The sequence below is a fragment of the Echeneis naucrates genome, chromosome 10 (assembly GCF_900963305.1).
Source record: "Echeneis naucrates chromosome 10, fEcheNa1.1, whole genome shotgun sequence".
Classification (NCBI taxonomy): domain Eukaryota; kingdom Metazoa; phylum Chordata; class Actinopteri; order Carangiformes; family Echeneidae; genus Echeneis; species Echeneis naucrates.
Genome location: NC_042520.1, coordinates 8,042,825 through 8,066,814, shown reverse-complemented (window position 1 = coordinate 8,066,814; position 23,990 = coordinate 8,042,825). Strand labels below are relative to the sequence as shown.

Below are 23,990 nucleotides of genomic sequence, written 5' to 3'. Positions count from 1 at the left end.
CTTTTGACAACAAAAGCCCTTGTTTTGCTCTGCAATCTTGGCCATGTGCCATATGTACCAGTAGTTCACCAGAGCAGAACAAGCAGTCCGTCTGTGGGAGGAAAGACCTTTCTGCAGGCAGGGAGACACAAGGCAGAACCTGCCAGAGCTAGCTAGTAAACAGGCACTGAACTTACAAATGAAAACACTTATAAATACCAGAAATGTGCGAACAGATATTGAACTAAATAAAATAAAGACCTGCGATTGGTTGTGACACAATTTGTAAACTACATTGTGATACTTTTATAAAATCAGAATGTGATTCTGATTTATGGATTGCAATCAGTTAGTCCTCAAAAGATTGTCCTATCTTTAGGCTAGATCACCCAGCCCATTTGTCCAGTATTATATTTATTGAAATATGTTTTGGGTCCATCATCAATGTGCCACCTTGTTCTCTGAATAGAGCTTAGCAAATGCTCACATCATCCAGGCCAGATATTATTGTACTGCTCTGTGTTCATGTAATTTGAGAATATTTGGTTATAGTTAGACTTACACTAGAACACATCCAACATTTATTACTCTGGATGGTGACCTGTTCTTTTAATTTTATTCACATTGTAGTATGACAAAAACAGATCTCACAAGGTAGTTATACGTTACTGTCTCTCTAGTCAGTCTGTTGCTGTCTGACTCAAACAGGGTTTGCAACTGTTTTATTGGGAACAAGGCGTTACATAGTATTTTAAATGTAAACTAAAGTGACACTTTGCTGTTCCCCTCAAACTCTCCTCTGTCGGCCTGAGCACTGTCAAGATAGTGTCTGTTATTTTGGTCAAACTGCTTTATGTTACTGAATGCATATTTTAAAATAGGCAATGTTCAATAGTAGGCATCAACATCTGTGGAAAATGTTTGAGTTCTGAGATGTATCAGTGCGACTCATTTCAATTCAATGCCAGCAGTATTCAGATGACATACTCCCTAATGTTACACAGTGATATGCTGAATTCACTGGAGAACCAGACACATGTGGACATACAGTATTATTACAAAGCACCGTGTGTGATCAGGTGGTGGCATGTGTCAGACTTTATAGCGATTATGAACCCTTGGTGGAAGACTAGAGAGGGGAAATCATGCATCAAATGGTCACAGATTTTCAGAGGCTGGGAATGTCAATAAAAGGAAAGGGAAAGGAACATTAAAAGAGATGGGAGGAGGGTAGAAAAGAAGAGGGAGGAAAAAGACATGGCAAAGGAAAAGGAACTCTGTGTGTCTTGTAAATTCCTGCAGTCAGAATACATTTTCTTGGCAACATGGAGCTAAACAAGAGAGGCTCAACCATAGATTAGAATACATTTGCTCGACTGACAGACACCCTCCTACTGTGAAACAAACCCCACAGTTGCAGTAATAAACACTCCTGCTACTTTCACTATTGACAGATAACAAGGTTAAACTCTAAGAATCGTGCTGACTGCATGGGCTCAAGGTAGCCTTACCACACAGATTTGACACCTGAAGCCCAGTGCTAATGGCAGCTGATTGATTTCAGCCCACAGAGACCCTCTGCACTCTCTTTGTCCACACTGGACCCTGCTCTTTTTGGAGGGTGAATCTATACCAGCCAGTAAATCACAAGGACAATCATAGTTTACTCTGTTAGTTGTTTAAGAAATGCCTTGTGTGGTTATTTCTGAATATGTTGGCTCATCCCTTCCACAGTTGTTGTTGCCAAGCACTGACACCCCTTCTTGTTATGAACATCTACAAGTTCTTTTGACTTGTTCTTTAAATATGTCCATGTTGTCTGTCTGTCTAAAACATTTCAAAATGACAGCTACTAAATACAGACACTATCCTCATTGTGTACTGGCAATTACCAAGGTTTCGTTGTGTAGTGTTTGTGATGTCATACATGTTGCGCTAATGCCTCAACATTCAATAGAGAGGATTCTCTGGCCTACTAATGATTGTGCTGTTTGTGTCTTTTTGCACATTAACCTTCTCCGCTGATCGCTGCATGCAGATAACTGGGAGCAAAGTTGCGGTAAGTAGCCCATTATTTATTTGGCTTTTGAATCTTGTTCCTGAAATGTGTCTGCAAACACACACACATGTGTACACACACACACACACACACACACACACACACACACACACACACACACACACACACACACACACACACACACACGCACAAAACCAAACCACCAACCAACCACACCTTTTTGAACTCCCCGTGCAATTGGGGAGATTTGTCTTGGCTTTTTATTTTCAGCTTGGATGTTGCTAATCATTTGTAATTCAGAAAGGCTTTAAATGGCCAACAGTGTGAATGGTTGCACTTTCAAATGAGGCATTTTATCTTTTGAAATAGGTTGCAGTGTAGCATCTATTAGAATTTTGGCATTGTGATGCCAACAAGGAGCAACTGGTTTACACAAATACTTGTAATTTACAAATGAATGTGTTTATCAGAACATGGTGCTTCTAAATATCAGCTGTGTTCATTTTGTCATTGAGTGACAATACATTCTGAGACTATACATCATTTAATAAGGCGGCACACAGAAACTGCATACATATTAAAACGAAGAAATATTGAGGGGGAGATTGACAAGTATATTTGCTCTGTCATTAACAGATTGGTTGTTTTAATCTAGTGGAAGCATTTAAGGCTATGTATGTGAATTTGCAGTCAAAAGCTCCATTGCGCTTTGAAAGTATTCCAGCATGACAAGATTGTGTTATTACATATGTATTATCTTGTTTTTGTTGTCAAATGATTTACCTCATCTCAGGTAATCTGAGAAAATTGAATTTATGCTGTCAGTGTCCATGGAAGACTTTTTAACTTCTCCACATTGTAGTATATAAATGGTTTTCTATCTCACGATCCCATAAAGCAGCACCCTGTTACCTTTTTAAGAACAGTTAATTTTCTTTTTGGAGAAACTTTCTTTTATTGGATTAGCAAGTGTTAAATTAGCACTCTAAATCATATTTCATTGTTGTTTGGGGGTTTTAGGGGTATTAAGGGGTATTAAGAGGACTGGAAAGCTTAACAGAGACACAAACAAGGGAAAGCAATACACTGTGACCTGGCTTCTGCGCTGCCCATGCTCTCAGACAAACCTTGCTCTTTGAAGCGTTTTACAGACGTTTTGTATCGATTGCATTTTCTCCTGCTTTGTGAAACTGTTCTTTGTGCTTGGTTATTTTTGTGGGAAGACTAGGTTTTTGACTTGGCCTGTACGGACATGGTTGGAGTAGCTCCCGATCAGCAGCAATGGCCACATTGTGTTCAGTCAATGGAATGTGACAAAATTATCCCAGCTTGTATCATGACTGCTCATCCAAGATGCAGGAGGCCTTCTTTCAGAATTCTGCAAACCATGTCAAAAGGTGCCAGAAGCTCTGCTTATCAAGAAGTTTCTTCAAGCTCAAGATTATACTGAAGCAGTTGACCTTAGTTTTGTAACCTCTGTGTCAATCCTGCTGCAGTATCCTTTTGATGTGGCTAACAAATTGAATGCTATGAGCTGTCATTCTTAAAAGCTTCACTGAAAGAAGAAAAAGAGGGAAAGTGTTTAGCCTGCTTAGCCAGTTGTAGGCTGCAGTTAGCTCCCTGCTTTGTTGGCAGATTCCCATTTTCATGCTGTCAGCATGTGTCGGTGGGACAGAGGGTTCTCAGGTGTGCTGAAAGTGGAGTGTTGGTTAGGATTGTCTTTAGGGAACACACAACTGTAACTCTTCTGTCTCAGGCATGAAATCTCTCTGGCACTTTCCCTTCTCCCATTAGACAATGAGGCGGGAATGGAGGACTGCATGAATTGGCTCTAATCCAGTCTGACCAGCATGTTAAGTGTGCAACACCGCTAAATCTCATATGCTCTCTCACCTCCTTAAGCAAAATTGAGTGAAATATGAGTAGCACACATGTCTGGATAGCTGTATACCTGCAGCTAGACTCGAACAGTCCCAATGGACTCGGGCCTCTTCATAACCACTGTGCCTTTTGCTGCTTGTTGACTTATGCAGTTGCTCTATAGCGTTGATTTCTGTAAAGATTGGCCTGATTTACGTCACATGTCAAGGACTACATTGTACCAATCGATCTTTTACTGTGAAAGTCGACTTCCTCTGCACTATCATCAACACGTTGAGTTGTGGCTCAGAGAAGTGCTTCTGAGACTAAAGCAGTAAGAATGTGTGTGTGATGTATGTGTGATAGAAAGTGTGTGTTTTGTGTGTTGAAAAGTAGCAATCGCCAAATCACAGGGAGATAATCAATATCTTTGTGACTGGACAGTTGGCTACTTATTTCCACGTTAACATGCTGGTCAGCAATGAGATATCAGGCATTGATGGTTAGTCCAGATATGTAAACATCTCTGCCTGCGTCCATGGTTGAATTTGAATTAAAAACACCTCCGGCCAGAGAGACAAGATTAGATGAAGCTGTATTGGCTGGATTGTAACAGATCTATTTCATAGGAAGGTTTTGGTCTTTGGTGGTCATTTAATTTCAAGATTGATATGGACCTTTTTTGTAAAATTGCCATCTTTTTTCAGCTATATGGGTGTTTGGACAAAAATGTGTCCAAGTTTAAAACAGTTTATAATAATTCATGATGTATCTGTCCTTCAAAGAATGGACATTTTGTAATTTCTCTTCTTTTTTTAATTTCACAAGACAATTTATTGATACCTTCCCAGTTTCTAGCTCCTATTCAGTGGCATACAAAAGTTCCTCTTAATTCTTCCTCAGAGCAAATTCACAGTATGAAAAAGAACCAGAGCAAGAACTGATCCTTGGATCCTACACACAGTACCTACATCAGTCTGTTTTTGACTTTTCAGTAAAATACCTTCGCCATTGCTGCAATACAGTAATTCCATTTTCCTTGATACTATTCTGCTCTCACGAATTTATGTTAACCAATGAAGACATCCTTTTGAAACTCAAAGAAGGAATACCAATCTATAGTTTTCCACAAAAGTTTTTAATTCAAAATTTAATTTGTTGTTCTATTTCATTTTTACTCTAAAATCCCAAAAGCAAATGAAAAGCTTTATATGCCTGACAAGGATTGTCAACATACACCTTATCCCAGTTATAATTAGGAAAGTTCTTTATGGTTGCCGTAATCTTACTAATCTATGAGAGGGCTTTGCCATTTGCCGCTGCATGAATGGATGATTTTGTGCATCTGAAAACGTACACACTGTTGTTAACTACAGAAGATTAATAGAATGAGGTCTAACCAGTAAACAGATTGTTTATAGCCAAGGCAGGGGATTGTATATTGTATGATAGTAGTGGAATCATCAGAAAAAGTGAGTTTGCGTATAAGGATAAGGAGACATCTGGCTCTTCTTTAACTCCAATCAAGTGTTGGTTCCAGAAGTGCTTACTGAAGACCTTCAAAAAAGAAAAGAAAATGTGATGTGTCTGAAAGGAAATCAAGGCACCCACCCTCTTTCATTCCCCTTTTTACCTTTTAAAACCACATGCCTTAAAAGACTTTTTGTTTCATGCAAGCTATTAGACTGGGCGCTGAGGGTTGAGCAGATTTGATGTGACACATGTCCTTGGTGCTTTAAAAGAACGGCAATGAAAAATTAATCAATAGCGTGTGCCTCCCATGCCCTGAGCCAGAGTTCACCATAAATTCTATCTTAAATTAAGATCAAGGAAACAAGCTCTGGAGGGGACTGTTTGAATAAGATGTTTCTTTGATTGGCTGAAAGCTTCTTTTAAGAGTTCATCTGATGAACCCAGAAAAGTTGTCTGGCAGTGAGATGAGGAAGGATTTATTTGACAAACTACTGTTGAATAACATATCTTCAAATCTGAGTCAGCTGTCATTTTTAATGGATGTTGAATATTTTCTGCTACATTAACTCAAATAAGTTATTTTCTTCAGTGGGAGATTCTATTTTGAGTTTACGCCCTTTATTTGAAGACAGGAGAAGATGGCCACGTATAGGATACCACCTTCATGAAATTAAAACCTAATACTAGAAATTATGAAACATGTATCAATACATTGCTTGAGAAAATCTTTCCTGAAGTGGTCAAAAACTTTGCAGTTACTATCTAGTTTCTCAAACAACTGCTGTCGTAGATATTTTAAAAACACAAACAAATTTTACATGAGTTTATTTGTCAAATTTAAATGGTTTTGGAACAAGTTGAGAGGCTGATACTGCTCACCCCCAATTGATGCGGAGTAAAGTCTGCATTTTCCGAATCTCTACAACAGAGGCAGAGACTTAAGTATGATTCATTTTGATTGCCGTCCAAATAAGATGTCGAACAAAATCATTTCCTGCCTTTTCACACAGCAAATCCAATGATGCGTCATTATCTTTAAGCTTTTCTTAAGCCAATAGTTACATCTGCAGTGGAACAGCTATTATTGTAACAGTTTTCAAAGTAAATATTGAATCATTAATAATTTTTTTTATTTTGTGAGTTTGCCCATTTTCTGCTCTATATTTTCAGAAAACCCAAATTAATGCCAGCTGAGGAGTGCGGACAGCCAGTTGCGTTCGATGGAACATGCTGTTGTAGTAGAGGAAAACGTTTGCTCCAGTGATTTACTAACTTTTATTTTAATTTCCTTTTCCATAAAAAAGTTTATTAGAGCTTAGTGTGATCAATAGATTTGTTAACGGATATATATGCGATTACACCAATCTCTTAAGGTTCTCTGTGCTCATATGGAATTTAGAAGAAGAATCTAAATAAAAGGGGTTCCAAATTGAATTAGCATTTGCATTGTGCCTGTTTCTGTGTCTTACACACTTTTGACCTTTCTTAAATATGTGAAAATTAACTAAGTGAAAAAGTTAATTTTAAATTTTTAATGATACTAGCCTGCTTAATGCGTTGCTTTTAGTTTGATAATAGTGCCATAGTTTTGGCCAAATTTGTCATGTAAAGAATATTATGGTCAGCAATAGATTCATCAATTACTGTTTCTCGTTTCTACCAAATGGCTTGTCTTTGGGCATTCATGGTTGGATTGACCTTTGTGGATTGTCGAAGAGGCAAAAGGCTAGCTGTGACAGACCGTGCTCTGTGTGTGAAGGATTAAGTCAACACCAGCTTCCACAAGGGATGAGAAAAAGGTTACTTTATCAGAATATGCCTTTTTCCGTTTTTCTTTTCACCTTTTTATCTTGTCATTCTTCCCTTCCTTGCTACCTTTTTGTCTTATATCATGTCCTCCCCTTTCGTATACGGTATATAATTTTTCAATGGCTGAAACAATCACGCCTCTTCAATTAGGGCGATAGCTTGTTATTTTGAAGGGACCATGAAAGGCTTTTGTGGTCACAGTATGCTGATGTTGGATTGAACAGCGTCTACTTTACATGCTCTGTGTTTGCGTTGGTGTATGTATGCATACCCGTATATCTGTGGATGGAATAAATAGCACTGTTTTTCTCCATGCACTTCTAATAGGCTTTGATATTACAGTTTGTATTTGGATATTGTGCACAGTGGATATAGTATGATTTAGTAGAGGGAGGAAAGGAGAAAAGGGGGAAAAAAATGATTCCTAGTTCTCTTGATTGCATATCTGTAAATTTTATGTACTGTATGCACATCCCCACACCAGTGATGGAGTTTGTGAATACTGGCTATGCTCTCAGTTGTACATCTCTCCCCCATAGCTCTGTCACACACTCAACGGCACTGTCGGCATGCTCAGCTCGGCAGGAGGCTCCTGAAGGGCCGCATTAGGCTCCATAAACTTTATGGCATATTTTTACAACCTGCCTCTCTGTATGCATCTACCATCACATCCCATCGCATCTGCTTTAACTGTTCACACAGCTGTGAAATTCTGTGTATCGCCATGTTTTATGGTTGTCTGCTCCTCTAGTCACTCCCAATTTCTTTATTTGCTTCTTTAGCTTTTTGATATCTTTCCCTACATCTGTGTATATTTAGTAAGTTATTTGCTTTGGTTGATGGAGTTGTCTGCTTTTTCTAGATGTGATCTCTGTGAAATGTGGACTCCATCTGAGTATGTCAAGATTTGCATGGAGAATGTTTGCAGTGGGTGATATGATAATGCACTTTTGCTCACAACCAGACACTCTATTGTGCAATTATAGTTGATTCAAACGCAGACTTCACACTGACAAAATGTGGACTTTGGTTCCAGTGAGTCCTCCACTGTGTATGCAGAGACCTTGTTGTAATATCTCTGTTTCTCAGCTGACACAATGCGGAGTTTAAGAACTGAAAGGCCAGAAAAAGGCAGCTGTTGACAAGGATATATAATCAACATGAGTACAAACCATATTTTGCTGGAGCAGATGTGCTTTGAGAGAGTCATATCGATGGCCTTTTTATAATCCTCCCCAAGTCCTGCAGTAAGCCCACCAGGCCCTGTGGGAATGCCTTACTGCTCAGCCAACTAGTCCACTCAGCACAACAGAGTACTAACAAAGTATAGTCTCTGCCTATCAGCTACAGTGCTTTCATATTGCTGTCATACTTGGAGGCACCAGAGTAAAGCCACATAATCGCCTCATCAACAGCCAGTTTCCTCCTGATTCCCCAGACAGCTCTCTGTAGTAATGATTGGTGACATGATCAAGGCCAGATCACTTGCTGTGTTATTGTCTGGCTTGCAGTTTCTTTTCTAAGTGTGCTCAGGAGAGATTGGCCACAGTTCCAAAATGGCAGCCTTCAAGCTGTAGGACTGTTTGGCTCTCTACCCACAGCACATGGTTAGTAACGGAAGGTATGAATGAAAAATATAGATGAATGAGTGAAGGAATGGCTAGAAAAAACTAGACATGTGGTAGACATGAAGTCTTTGTGCTATTACACTCCCTGCCCTTCATGCTTGCTGGTTAGGATGGTCTTAAATTGCTAAAGTGGTTGCAGCTTTTTTTCCAAATTACACGGTCTCGTCTCATTCCGTTGCACACTGCCAAAGTTTGTAACTGTGTATTAAAGCAAAAGGAATAATATTGAGTTGGTCCTTTTGGATGTTTCACAACAGCACCAATGGCGTTGGATCATAGTTGTATTTGGCTTGCTGGGATTGTCTTGTTTGCCATAAGCACTGTAGCTGGTAATGCATGGTCATTGTCTGCCTCCACTTAGACAAATGCAGCAAGAACTGCAGTTCTCCAGTCAGTATTGTAGTACTAAGGGCCAGCACTTGGTGGCAGTGGGTGCCCACTGAATTGGCCAGTTGGTGCAGCACCTAAGGTCTGCAAAGCCACATTGTTGCTATGGCGTTGACCTAATGGGTTTTTTCTTAGCCCACGCAACACAGCACTTTGTGTGCCACTAATGCCATTTGTTAAACGTCTGATCTTTTATAGGGGAGAATAGGTGTGAAATGACTCAACAGCTTTAAGTTGGGTTGCCTTCTCTGATCAATACTTTGCCTTCTGCTGTAGATAGAGATGGGTTAAAAAAAAAGGGAACAGATTCATCATAATTATTGTTCCTGTACTTGGATTCAAAAGTGAGACATCCTCTGAGACAGTGGAGGACTGCCAATGTCTTCTAGGTCTACTTCCTTTTTTTTTTTTTTTCAACACTTGACCCTTTTAATCAAAGATTGTATGGAAGATGTATTACCTTCGCTGTATTGACAAGACCTGTTGTATTGACGGCCTCCCCCCACCTTTTTTTTTTTTTTTAACAGTCATACCTGAATTATTTATTAGATTGGCTCCATACTGATGAGCAGATGTAGTCCCTCACTGCAATGTTGATATCATTGTCTATCCCTCTGGTTCTCTCCTTATATCATACATTATTTCAGTAGATTAACAGCATATCACCGTCTCACTCTTTTTATGTATTTCATCACGTTTTCTCTCCCTCAGAGAAATCGGCATCAAACATCTATCCCTCTTCCGGCCCCTCATGTCCATATGTCACATTTTCTTATTGACACCATGGGTCTTTGACATGACACAGCTTCTAGGCCACATGTGTGCTGAAACCTAGTCTTGGCAGGGTATATCTCTCACTCGTGAACCTGGTGGTTTTCCAGCATAGATTCTAGTGACAAGGTGGCACATATTGGCTCCCCCACACATGCTGTGCCCACTATTTTGACTTCTTCCACCTTGTCATTCGGCTCATGTGCCCTCACCAACATACCACATCAATTTTTAATGCACACCCATATGGTGGTCTTGTTTTTCTTCGTGTACAGTGCCAAATAAATGAGTAAAAATAAGACAAAAAATCTTACCATCCCTGCTGATACTTTCACATATGCTGCAATTGTCTCCATCAACTGGTGGTCAAACTGTATCAAACATTTCTTTAAAATGGGGCCAATTACTAGATATTGGCCTGAGGCCGATTTGATGGCAAATGTATAGTGTTCCAAATGGTGATGTCCTTGATGTTGGATATAGACCCAGCATGTGAGGTGACATCCAATCATTTTGAGATGCCTGACCTGTCTCTTTATGTCCTGAGTGGTCTTGAGAGATGATCTTTTTAATGCTTATTGGGTGAATGTCTTCTTCACACCTGAGATGCTGGCCTTGGATGAAACATAGTCCACCAGTGCATGTGATTAAAAACACAAGACCTTACAATGCAGACCCCTGATGTGTATAATTACACATTCATTTAATAAGACAAGCAGCAAATTCAATGTCATGTGTGAGCTGTTTTTCTTCTTTCCTGTCAAGATTTCCCATGTTAGCTTTCAGTTGGCTGTCTGTGCTGCTGACGGGTGTTGTTTGCTAGATTGTTTGTATGTCACCTCATATGTCTCTGTGTGAGGAGGAGGAATTTGCTACCACAAAAGAATGAAATTGAGAGGGGGAAAAAAGTTCCTTCCAAGCCCTGCAAGAAAAACAAAAGAACTGAAAAAAAATTCTTGATGTTATTATGCCGGAAACATCTTCTGAGCTTCTGATATAAATGAACTAAGGGTTCTAAAATTGTCATTTGAATTATGCCTTTCATCTCCCCATGGTTTTTAGTGAAGCAGTTCAGCCCAAGTCTCCAGTGAATGTTTTTTTCTTCCCCTGTTTGCATTTCTGAACAAGCGCCATAACTGTAATGAATTCTATTATTTTAAAACCAATTACTGTTAGTTGGGAGCTTTTTCACTGCCGTTGCTTTGCTCTCAGAGGAATAGTGCTGTTGCAGCGTCGACTGCACTCAAACCTGATGGAATTTCCTCCCATTTCCTTAACCACCCATACTAATGTAGTATTCTAGTGTTACTATACAGTACCTCTTCCATGCACGGAGTGAGTTTTCACATGTATTTAGCTGAATAACATTTTTTTGTAATTGTTGAGTAGTCTAATATGTTTTCTCAAGGGCAAAGGAAAGGGTCAAAACTAATAATTTCATCCTAGCTTTAATTTTTTTTTTTCTATTTGATAATTGTATTGTCACTACTGTGTAGCTTTGAGAAAAGATGCACACAATCGAGCCAGTTAACCAAGCTTTTATTTTAAAAAGGTAATGAGAAATCGAACTAATGATGGCAAAATGCCGCATCTGAAGCAACACAAACTAAATATCAATCAAAGGTAAATGGATTTATTAATGTATTTTTTTTTGTAAACATGCACCCAACTTTGTTGCCTGTCAGCACAGCAGCCAAACCAAAGAAGCAACAGGTACACAAGGCTGAGGGTCGGCACTTACTTTAATTTATTGCCGTTCTCCCTTTATCAACAATTATAAGAATAAGTAGTGGGACCACTCAAAAAATATTGACTGTGGTTGATTTTATTTAAAATTTGTAAAGTTTAGTATGAGAAGTCTCATCAGAAAATGCATGACAGCATGGCTTTTGATTATCTGTGTTTATTTAAATGTCATTTAAAAGTGAATGAACAAAGTAATCCACATAAAAGCAAGTAAACTAAGAAGTAAGAACTTTCAAGACGGTGTGTGTATACGTGTATATGTGGAGTGGATACATGGGCCTGTACTGACTGGAATTTTGGAAAGATTTTTCATCTTTTTCCCTTTTTATTTCATTATATGTAATTAACGCTTCATGGTTGAAAAATGGGATGGCATTTAAATTCATGTTAGGCCGCACTGTTTTCTTTTGTTTGCAGTAATTATATTTATTCATGATCACCAAAGAATTGTGCAGACACTTTTTGCAGAGACTATTACGAACTTTCAATTTTGACGCTGCTCTCCGTTATTTCTTTTTCTAAGCATATGACTAATTGGATTCTGCTTCCGTGCTTAGCCGATGTTTTGAGCTGTACCTTTTTGTTCTCTTTTTTTCTACATTTTCCCCCCTAATAGAGCTGCTTTCATTCAGCCACTTAAAATGCCAGTATGCAACCCAAAGTTGTACACTTGGAAGTTGTGGTGAACTGGGATATCAACTTACCTTTACAAGCTTATAGTATGCTCCCAAATTCTGAAGGACTCCAGACACAGACTGAGAGAAAAAAGGAAAGTGAAAAAGTGAGAGATTAGACACGTTCAAGCATTAAAAGCCAGCCACTTGCTCTGCCCTAAAGATTGATTTATAGCTTATTTAATAAGCTGAAAGGTTACCTCAAAACAGATTTTCTCTATAATTGACCAATTTAATGCCGCTCGATAAGAATTCATGTCAAGCTGAGATGTTGTGGTATTTTTCGCTCTCTCTCTTTCTGATGCATTACCACTGGTATTACAACGCCACGATTAGTTATTAGAGGGAGTATAAAATATTCAACATGTTGTATTTTGGATGTTAACAGGGAGGGTCCAAAACCTGGGCACAATGGCTGCAGCATTAGTTAGCACCGCTGAATGTTCTCTTAATTAGCTCACTTTGCCCAGCAGCTGTCTGCTATTAGGGTCCTTTGTTCCAGATGTTATCTCATTAGAATGGCATTGATCATCCTAATGACTCTGGGAGAGATTATTGGTCTACATTAGTGTGACCTGCTTGCTCCCTTCTTGCCTGAGGTCAAACCATGCTACATTCACCCATCCATATGCTCAGTTGATGGTTTAAGTGTAGCGGCTGTTTCCTCTACTTGTTGTTACTTGTATGTAGGATTTCAACAGATAGAAAGCACGAATGATCCAGAATAGTGTTGCATCATAGTTGCAAACAGAGTAATTTGTGCACATTAAACCCATTCTCAGTGTTTGCCTCTGGCCTAATGCAAAGTGTACACAATTTCCTGTGTCAAGTGATGCTCGTGTCATTGCACAGATTACACAGTATTTATTACATTTTTTAAATAGATGTGTAGACTGGGGCAGCACAGGGGGCATAGTAGTTAGTGCTCTTGCCCCACAATAAGAAGGTCATGGGTTTGGTCCCTGGGCCTGGGGCCTTTCTGTACGGAGTTTGCATGTTCTCCCTGTGCTTGTGTGGGTTTCCTCTGGGTACTCTAGTTCCCTCCCCCCATCCAAAGACATCATGTTTGGGTTAATTGGTGATTATAAATTGTCCGTAGGTCTGACTGTGAGTGGTTGTTTGTCTCTGTCTCTCTCTGTGTGTTGGCCCTGCGATGGACTGGTGACCTGTCCAGGGTGTACCCTGCTCTGGCCCAGAGTGAGCTGGGATTGGCTCCAGCACCCCCCGTGAACCGGAAGAGGATAAGCAGTAGAAGATGAATGAATGAATGTGTAGACTGGGTTGAAATTACATGTGTCAGTTCCAGATTATGTTCCAATTTAATAGCGAAGACTATCAGTCTGTGTGCCAGTCAAGGTTTTCTGAAGCAAGGATGTTTGGTATTGTGCAGTTTTTATTTTCAAAACATCTATACAAACCAGTATTTGGAGTCACTGATCCCAGTGGTCTTCAGTGGTCTCAATTGTGCCATTGTACACAGTCAGTTTTGCTTGTTGTGCGCAGAGCTTTCTTGCATGTGCACACATCTGTGTCTGCTTTGCTACTGTGTCTTTATAGTTGGATGCGATGCTGAAGTGATGGAGTAATAGGAAGGGAAGGCACATTTGAGTCCTGATTTCATCCGTTAGTTTGAGTTGCTTTGTGGAATGACAAGACTTGTCCAGAGCAACCAGTTTTTTTAGCTGGCTGCCACAACAAGCACCAAGAATACAAAGGACACAGAAATCTATGCTTCTGTTCGCTCTCTTTCCCCGTTCTACCAGGCACAGAGCTGGCCATCTCCAAAGTCTGTGAAGCCACGAAAGCATTTTACATTCATCTGGGAGAGAAAGCGCTAAGACGTGATAAAGAGGAAGAAGGTTAAAGAGTGAAGGATGGAGAGAAACGTAGAAGGTTGAGAATAACATTGTAGAAAAGAGAAACAAGGGAAAGAAAGAAGTTTTCGGAAAAGGTGATAAGAGCGTTCAAGACAGGGAGAGGCAAAATATCTTTTTATATTGTCCATCCCGTCCCTCTTTTTCAGTCATGAGCAGTGTAACTAGTCTTGACTTGACCAATTCCCCCAGACTACAGTGTAAAACAGCCTTCTGTGAAACAATGTGCCACTGTTGTGCACTCATTTTTGAGTTTTGCTGCTGCATGAACACCTATTGTATTAACTTGGGGCCTCTGTTTTATATGTTTGGCCTCAAATGTGTAATAAAACAAACATGGTTAATTGCATCCATCTCAGTGGGTCTATCTTGTATCTGGGTCTATCAAGTTTTCATGCTCTACGGCCTAATGAAAACAGAGAGGCATCAGTTTAATTATAATGTACTTGCCTCTTATCGAAGAGAGATTGTTTTTATTTGTAGCCCTAATGAATTTATCATCAGTCCGTTATTAACATTGTGCTATCTGGGGTTAAGTGGGGAAGCAACAAATCACATGACTCTCTAATGGATAAGCACTTGTTCCTGTGTGGAGAGAGAAATATCTCATGAAAATATCATATGTGGCAGGGGGGATCAGCTACATCTTTCTACTGCCAGACAATTTTCTGCTTCACGTTTTGTATTAGTGTGCGTTAGTGTAATTTCTTGTAAAATAGTTTTACTCAAGCCAGCTAGGTTAGCTTTTATTGTAACCACTGCTCCAAATGTTCAGTTTTATTTCCTTTTTTTTTATTTAAGAAAGCAGATGTAATAACAGTAAAAGGAGCATCAAATCAATAATTTTGGCTGGACTCTAGACAACTTCTGACCCTTATTTGTTCTCCTGTCTATTTCTAATTTACCCAATGAAACTTAAGGGTGAGCTGATTTTGTTTAGTCTGAGGTGGGTATGAGTTGAATTGAGTGCTGAAACTTCGTACATTAAAATGAGAACATGTAATGATAATTTGGCATTTTTACTTTGACCCAGGATACATATGGTATGTCTTCTTTAACCTAAAAACCTTTTGAACTAATCTAATAGGGGAACATAATGATGTGTGGGACCTTGTTATTTGCCTTTGTTCACAAAACACTTCCGTAGTTTATTGCATTTTACGGTTGAAGGGCTTGATCACTAGTATTATGGCTTTGTAAATGAGAGCCAATAAATTACCCTCTGATTAAAGACGATGCCCTCACTTTAGGTGTGAGAGCCATTCGCTATGCATGGTTAGCATGAGCCTTTTGTGTGTACTAGCTTAATCACTTTAATTCTTCTTTCATTTTAGTTCCCTTCATCTCCATCACTCCAACTTGTCCCTGACAGTTAAACATGGCACAAGCACTTTTTTATGCTCAGTTCTGGACAGCTTTGGGTGGGGAGAGGGACTGTTGTGCATTTAAATAGCTCTGTTATTTCTCTATACATAATTTAGTCTTCATTTACGCCCAGACGATCCCAAGTATCTGTCCCCTTTTAAGGTGGACATGTTGTTTTTTTATGTAAGACTGAAAGGTTGCTGTTGCCCTCTATGCATTTTTCCCCCTACCATTTACTAATCTACTAACAACCACTAGGATTGATTTCAACTTTATGAATAGGTCACCTCCAGCATGCAAATGAAAGGGTTGCAGTTTCAAACAAAACTAACCCTTTCACCTTACAAAGAAATCTTTTCAAGAAATTGTATTTAAATTTTTTTCTATGTACTTTTTGCGTCTGTATTTCAGACAGTAATTGGCAGAGAAGCTGACAAGAAGCTGGGAGAAAGAGAGGAGAATGACCTGCGTAGGTCCCTTGGCCAGATTTGAACCTGGGACGCTGCGATTACATGGCATGCATGCTAACTGCTCAGCAACCTTCACAGCCAAGAAACACTATTTTTGAAAAATTTTCTACAAAAATCTCAAATCCATTCAAACTGGAGAATAAAAAGAGCTCAAACCATAGTGCTTATATTTTTCTGATGGCAGTTATGGATAAGAACATTTCAAATATTCCAGATCATTTAAAAGACAGCAATCAATCCACGGGAGCTGATTTTAAAATGTGATAAAAGCTGAGTACATTTTTGCTCGATATGCATAAACTTATTCCCCAATTTAGTTAGCCCAATTAACATGTTTACGCGTTTCAGCTCTTAACACAAACAATAGAAAGCCTTTATTTACTTCTGGCAACAAATGCAAATGTTTTAGTCCTGAACACACATGCAAAGTTTTCCTCTGCATAGTTTTTTGAACTATGCCTCTTAATTACTGGTGGTCTCTTTATCTTATTCATAAATGCAGTTCTTCAGTGAAAACATGAAGTGCGGTTTTGGGTTATGGAAAAACAAGGAGGTAGTAAATAACAAGACAGATGGTCCAGGTCTGTTGACAGACGCTTTATGCATGGCAACAAGGGAAGAGAATTGTACATTTCTGCTGACCCCCATGCTTTGAGAAAAATTGCTGACCCCCAACCCACGGTTTTGTTTCATGCATCTTCAAACCTCTGTCACGCTGATTGATACACTGTGGAATAGCCTCAAGCCTCATTTTCACATGAAAACACATACAACTTCCTGAAAGTACTAAAGGCTTGCAGGCCATTATGGGATGGAAGAATCATAAACTTCACAAAATAATCATGTGTTGCACCCCCTGCCATTGTGCCACTACCCATGTGCCATTGCTCTATTCCCTAAATATAATATCAAAGGAAAAAATAATTAAATTTTATGTGGCAGGAATCATTTATTGCTCATATCTGGCTTTAATTTGGGATATCAGGACTTGATGCTTACTTTTTTATGTGCTCCTAAGCCTCTAAGAAAATATAGCGGTGCAAAGAAATCCTATTAAATAATGTGTTTTTCCTGAATAAAGGGCTACAAGGAGGAACAAGACAAAAAATTGATTTAGCTTTTGGTTTAATACTAAATTATACAAAAGTTTTGATTTTTTTTAAATCATGTAATTATTGCTTAACAAGCTTTTTGTTAAAGATGAAAAAAAAAACAAAACAATCTGTGCTGAATGAGTGAATGTACATTTTATATACACCATATCTCCTAATTATGGTTTTACAGTTGGAACACATCTAATTTTAGTGTAAAATATGAGTGCAGCACTCATGATGTCGAGCCTTGGATAGATGTTGCGTACTGGTGTACATAAGAATAAACTTTGCTTGAATTTTGTGTTGCATTCAAGAGGTCAGACCAAGAGGCCTTCTTTACATCTTATTATACACTACCTTTGTGTGGGTTCATGAACTGCCATGATAATTAACAGCCTAGGCCTTTTTCCAGCTTCTGCAGCTTGCCACTTTGCAGATTGACACTTCTCCAACTGATCAATAGGATTATTTTCTGTTTTGTTTTTCGGTGGCTTTGACACTACGATGTGTTTTTCTGCAGGAATGGTGTGCCACTCTGTAATCAAAACTCCTCTGATAGGTTTAGGTTCCACCCCCTTAGTCTGGATTAGCCCACATCTGGGAGGAGGATGAGTGGAGGGTGTCAGGGGGATAATGAGGGCATGGGGTAGGCCCAGGGGCTGCCAGCAGGGCCTGGCTCGGTGGATCTGCCTGTGGTGCTAAGCCTCTTAAGTCATTCCATCCTCACCGGTGCCCTCCTTTTATTGGCATATCACCACACTTTGCTTTTGTTACAGTACATGTAAAGTGATGTACTGTAGGTCCTAAAACAGATATACCTAATTCCGGTGGCCACATCATATTCAAACTTCAGAGTCTGAGTAGATTAACGCTTGAGGGAATTGCGTGATGACCAAGTGTATTTCATTAAGTTTCATTAACAGGCATTTGCATGTTACCCAAAACACGTGAGATTCTTGAGTCCCCTGAATAATGAGAAATGAGCTAATTTAAATTTCATATAACCCAAAGATAGCTTTTTAAAAAATTAAGCATATCATGTCTTCAGTTACGGACTTTTTAAGCACTAGGAAACTACAATGTAAGTACTGACTGAAAGTACTGACTACCTTTGCCTGTCTTCCCTCATATTCCTCTTTTCCTTTGCCAAATTCTTTTTTGTTCTGCAATAGATATGGTTCTCTGTTGTTGCATGGGTCATACTGCACATTTCATCAATTAAAATCTGCCTTGTGGTTTTTCTTTGTGTCTTTCTGCCTTGATTTTGTGCTTGTTAATGACGACAATTACAAGAGTGCCTGGACAAAGTGAATGATTGTTAATAAATGGATACAACTCATTCCACAAAAAGATTTGCAGTTTGGGGTTAATCTCTGGCCTGTTTTATGGTGCAGTTTTATATGCTGTGCATGACAAAGAATGTTGACTGAGAGAAACTGTTCATGAATACAGCATTTATGAATGTGTGTAATAATGTCTGAACGTGAGGTAACAATGGCTCCAGTAGCCAGTCTGGGAATTCATGTTGCCATAACATTAAAACTTATGTGCTAAAAGTCTTCAAATGACACTAAACTTAATTGTTCTCTCACATTACAAGAGGGACTTGAGGCTCCTGTTGATTGGCATTTGGCCACAAGTTAAATGGTGCTAAATTAGGTTGATGGATGAATTGCTCCTGCTATGAAGCAGTTGATATGTCAGGTTGCTGAGGACATAGTCTAAACTTCTAGATAACGTGCGGCTTAAGTTGTGCACGCACCATCTTTAACACACCAAGTTTGGTGAGCTACATCAGGAATTCGTTAAGCAGGATGCAAAGGTCCAAATGGCAGAGTTGTCTCCATGCTGCAGTATACCAGCTTGTGATATTGTGACAGATGTCACAGGACAGATTGATACTCCATGTAAATGCTTTTGAGTTACAGCAAAGGCGCAGACTCCACTCAAAGCTGGGAGAAAATGTATATCCAATGTTGTTTATTTGCTGTCAACAGCTTCCACCTAATGCCAGACTTTTGTTAACAGATACGGATTGAATCTTGCTCGTCAAATTACATGCCACACTTTCAGCACCCTCCCCAGCAGCCCTTCCCTTCCCTCCCTTCCCTCTCTCTGCTCACCTCCACAGTACAACACACTTTTCTCTCTCTCCTTCTTCCTTCATCTCCTGCTTTTACTCTGCTAAAAAGACTGGTCCTTGGCTGCTGGGCCAACTTTGAGACCATGTCTGTATAAGCACGGATGTGAACGAGGAAGAAAGAAAATTGTGTTAAAAAGCAACAACAAGAGCCAGGAAGAGAAACATTGGCTCCAAAAGTATTATACATGTTTGAGTAAATTTGTTTTTGTTACTGTGCACACAGTGGTGCTCCATGTATAGAGTAGATGGCTGTCATTCTGCTCAAGTCCCGCCTCTATAAATAGAAGTCTCTGTGCGCTGCAAGTCCTGAGGGGCTTTGTGCCCTTGCCTGTTTTTTTTTTTTTTTTTTTTTTTTTTTTTTCCCCCCTTCTTCTCCTCTCCACCCCTCCACCGCCTGCTGTGATATTATTTGGCTGTCTTTTCATTCATCAAACAGCAGCGTTAGGATGCAGCATCAACATTACTTCAGAAAAATTGACTCTGACACAAATCACCGATACGTACAGAATGCAGGGAAGATTATGATACAAGAGATTTAACTTTGACCCCTGTAATCTAATATTTCTGTATCAACACAATATCCATGAAAGCAACTTCTCACTATTGCATGAAATGAAATCGTCAGTAGTACAATGACAGTAATACCTGTTGTACCTCAGTTGGCTTTAGCTTTACTCACAGGGTTGTTTTTGGATGGAGTAGCCACTCGTGTACTTAACACATAACAATCATGCAAAAAACAAACAAACCCACCTCCATCTTTTTTTTTTTTTTTTTAACTGAAGAGAAGAATGTAACTGTGGTTGTGGGATATTTTTATTGGTTTGTGCAAAGAATGTCCTCAACAGCCCAGCACCAGGTCGTTATTAGTGATGGTACATCCAGAATAACTGAACTATGGATATGCTTATTTACAACATCACCATTATTGAATACCTGCTACATTGAAAACACGTGGTGACATTGGATTTTGTGGCCATGAAGGTAATTTGCAGTTTGCTTAATAAATCAACCCCCAAATCTAAATAATGACATTTTCCGAGTACTTGCCTTCCAAATAATTACCATCAAGTGGGACGTGACGGCAGGAGACTCCAAGGGCTGATGTGAGCTCATCAGGGAGGCCAGCCATTTACCGCAATAGACACAAAGACAGTCTGCTCTCCCTCAGGTCCTCCTACCCACATCCTGAGATGCTGACTGTGTACTGCTAATTAACTCAGAGAAGATGAGGTTTCTGCCACAGTTGTCTTAAACAGTGCTCAGGTGCGCCTGCACTTGTATCTGGCTCAAAGCCAGTTTGGTCTTTCATAGTGTCTTCCTGTTTTCAATACTGTTAGCTGTAATATCGTGTTTTAGCACCACTGTTTACTAAATGGCGATGAGCCTTTGATTTTCAAGATTTTAGGGTTAGCTGTCATGATTTCAGTTTTCCACCACGTCTATTGTCATCTAAAGGTTCCCTTATAACGGTCCTCTTGCAATATCTATAGAAAAAAAGAAAGACTGCTATCAGCCACCTTAATGAAACACATAATTTGTTAATTATGCGTTATGTGTCTGTTTTGCCACGAGTTCAATCAAGAACTTAAATAAGAGTGTGGGGAGGTGGAAAAAAAAAAGGTGTAACAAAAGAAAAGCACATCCCTGTAGCACACTAGCAACATGATATCATATATGTTATTAACAAATATATCATAATATCACAGTATTAGTGATATTAGTGTGTGAATATTGTTATATGGCTATAATATATTTTCAATGTTGACAGCAACTCCCTCCCTGTGTACTTTAAGAAATGAACCTTTTTTTGGGGTAATTCTATGATAATATGTCACCTCCTTATTCCTGCTTGTTATTCAACATGGAGGTACTTGTAATTAGGTATTTATACATTGAGGTAATTTCCTTTGTAAGGATTTAAAGTAGCTGTGACCTGACCGTGAAGAAGGGAAGCAGAGAAGGTAATTACAGAGAGTAGTGCTTTTTCAGTGAGCAAAAGACAATGGAGATGCCATCAATAAGGACAAACTTTCTTCAACCCTCTTGCCACACACTCTATAATGAAGACCTTTGCTATTGGCTTAGATAGATGAGGGCAGCACTGTGAGAGCGGGTGAGCAAGAGGCAGGTAGACGTTTTTTCGGGGCTAGCTCATGGTGGATATATTGGAATGGGAGTGGGCCTGTCGAATAGAAAGGCGCATTAAGACCAGGGTGATTAAGGAACAGAGTTGATGGAAAACGAAGTACTATTGACAAGGCTTTGTCTTCCCTTGGTCTCCCTTGTGCCCACATTGATGCCCCTGTCTAGTCTCCTCTAAGCTAAGCTACCCGACTGGATTCACAAAACTTAAGAGGGATTGATTGTTCTGCAGCAATTTTCTATGCATGCCAAGGACAGCACATTGATTTTCCAGGTTTCAGGAGTGGTGGTCTTATGTTTATATTACTGTTAATCATTACACTCCTGGCATTTTATCCCAGGCACTCATGAGTAGGACCATAGTGTGCAATTAAAACAAATCCTTGATATCTTTTCATGTTTTCAATGCGATTACGGTGCATCTGCCTGCTCTGACTTCAAATCTTCAGGCTTACATTCCTCCACACATGTACGCTCTAAAACATGCTTCCATCCTCCGTATTTTTTTCCTGTTTAGCATGCACAATTATGTGTAACAACTGCACCACATTTGTGCATATACTCATCATGTTCTTTATCAAACACACACACACACACACACACAAATGTGCACATGCGTGGAAACCTTAAAATTCACCCAGAGAAGCGCCTGTGTGGAATACAGAGCCAATGCTCCTGACTTGAAAGAGTCTCCATTTCCTCAGATGTGACATCAGCTTGTTCTGTCTCTTGCTCTCCCCCTCCTTCCCTGACTCCCTTCCTCTTTCCTATCCTCTTTCATCAGCTCAGCCCATCTTTTGACACTTCAGAAGGTGTTCCTCACATGCCTGTCACCTCTCCCCTCCTCCACTAACGCTTTTTTCCTAGCTCTCTATCGAGAGCATTCGTCTCTCTCTGAAACTTATGTACTTTGTAGAGTTAACGCTTTGGCGTTTGCATCACCTTGAAGTTGGTAAGTGGTACTGAGCGGAGAGACCGATCTTTAGTGTTTAAAGAGAGGAGAGCTCTGAAACATTCTGTGTTAGTGTGGCATGGTGAGCAGACAGACATCACACTAAAGATGGAGGATGGGAAGTAACTGTTTCACCTTTGTGCCTGCACTTTCTCAGAACTTTGAATAACAGACTGTGAAAAAATGTGGAGGGTTAGGAACTTGTTTGTCTTTTGTATAAAAAAAAAAAGAAAAAAAAAAGAAGCTTTTTACTTTGCTTTGCAAATCTTTCTGCCTCCATGTATTCCTTTTATAGCCATCTATATCCATTTATGTGTGACGCTACCACCAAATGTAATTTTTCAGATACTGTACTATTGAAATAGATCTTGGAAGCAAACAAAAGGAGCAGTAAAGAAATCTCATTTGGAAATTTGTGCTAAATATGTTGTGTTAGCTATAGTTAAATACCTTGATTAATAATGTATTTGTCTGTGCTAGAATCATAATATATTCCCCTCTGAGACAGAGTGTACCATTATGTAAACACTTTGTGGTGTGGGCTGAGCTGTTGACTCCCACATGCCTGCTTCAGAGCTGCTTGGCTCAGGCTCAGAGGAAACATGTTACCTACGTATGGCTGGAGGTGGTCTTTGGCATTGGGAAATGTATTCAGTTTGTTGGTATATAGCTGCCATGTGATATGCTTACATGCATGTGTGTTTTTTTTTTTTTTTTTCCCCTTCTACTTAATATACATTGGTATATCTGTCATGCGATCATATGAGTAGTAGTAGTTTAAAATATTTTGTCTTCTGCATCTGTTAACATTTGTAGTCTGGTTTATTGGATATTAGTAACACTGAAAGAAACTCCAGGCAGTTCTGAGAACCATATGTTCTGTTAAGATTGTATGTAGCGCCTCATGAACTTGTTGCTTTATGACATTTAGCTTTAAGATTTACTTTGCACACATGTACATTTACGCATATAGATGTATATTTTGCTCAACCTTTAGAATATACACTATTTTATTTTCTCTTTGCTCCATGGGAGGGTCAGGAAAGAGAAGCATGGTGATAAAGACTAAAAAGTCCAGAATAGACTGGAATATCAGCTCATTGTAATAATAGATCATGACAGGAATGATCTGCAGTAAAGTCATTTTTAAGCTTATCATAGTCACTCTAAACCTTTTTCTACTGTGTTTTAGTATCAAATGTTCACCTAAAGAGACAGAAGTGGCTTTTTTGTCTTTCAGCAATGTTTCCTTAATAGTTAGTCTAAATTTTGAAGAAGCAGAGTTGCATTTCCATGGTATTATCCTCTCCCCATGTAAAACCATGACTCCTATCGTCTCCTAATCCTCAGTATGGGGAGAGAAGGGCAGGCATTTCAGATTTATTAGTTTTTTCGCACAAAGCTAAAGAAAGCCCTAGGAATGCAGTTCATGCCACGCTGAGATCAGTATGTGCGCAATGCACACAGACAAAATAGGATTTTGGTTAGTCAAATAAGAGAGAAAGGAGGGGGGGGGTGTAAAAAGTAATGCTGGGACTTGAAAAATATTCCATTCTAGAAAGCTTTACTTCATTATCAAGTGAATTTATTATACCCTGGA

At 39.3% G+C, this 23,990-nt stretch overlaps 1 protein-coding gene across 2 annotated transcripts in view; it reads left to right on the top strand.

The window, feature by feature from the left end:
* diaph2 (diaphanous-related formin 2) overlaps positions 1–23,990 on the top strand; it is a 338,700-nt gene that overhangs the window by 20,559 nt on the left and 294,151 nt on the right. The window contains exon 4 of one of the 2 annotated variants that reach the window (XM_029511766.1): positions 2,018–2,038. The exons of the other annotated variant lie outside the window; for it this stretch is intronic. Coding sequence (XP_029367626.1) covers positions 2,018–2,038 — 21 coding nt within the window. The remainder of the gene's footprint in view (positions 1–2,017; positions 2,039–23,990) is intronic. 2 annotated transcript variants of the gene reach the window in all.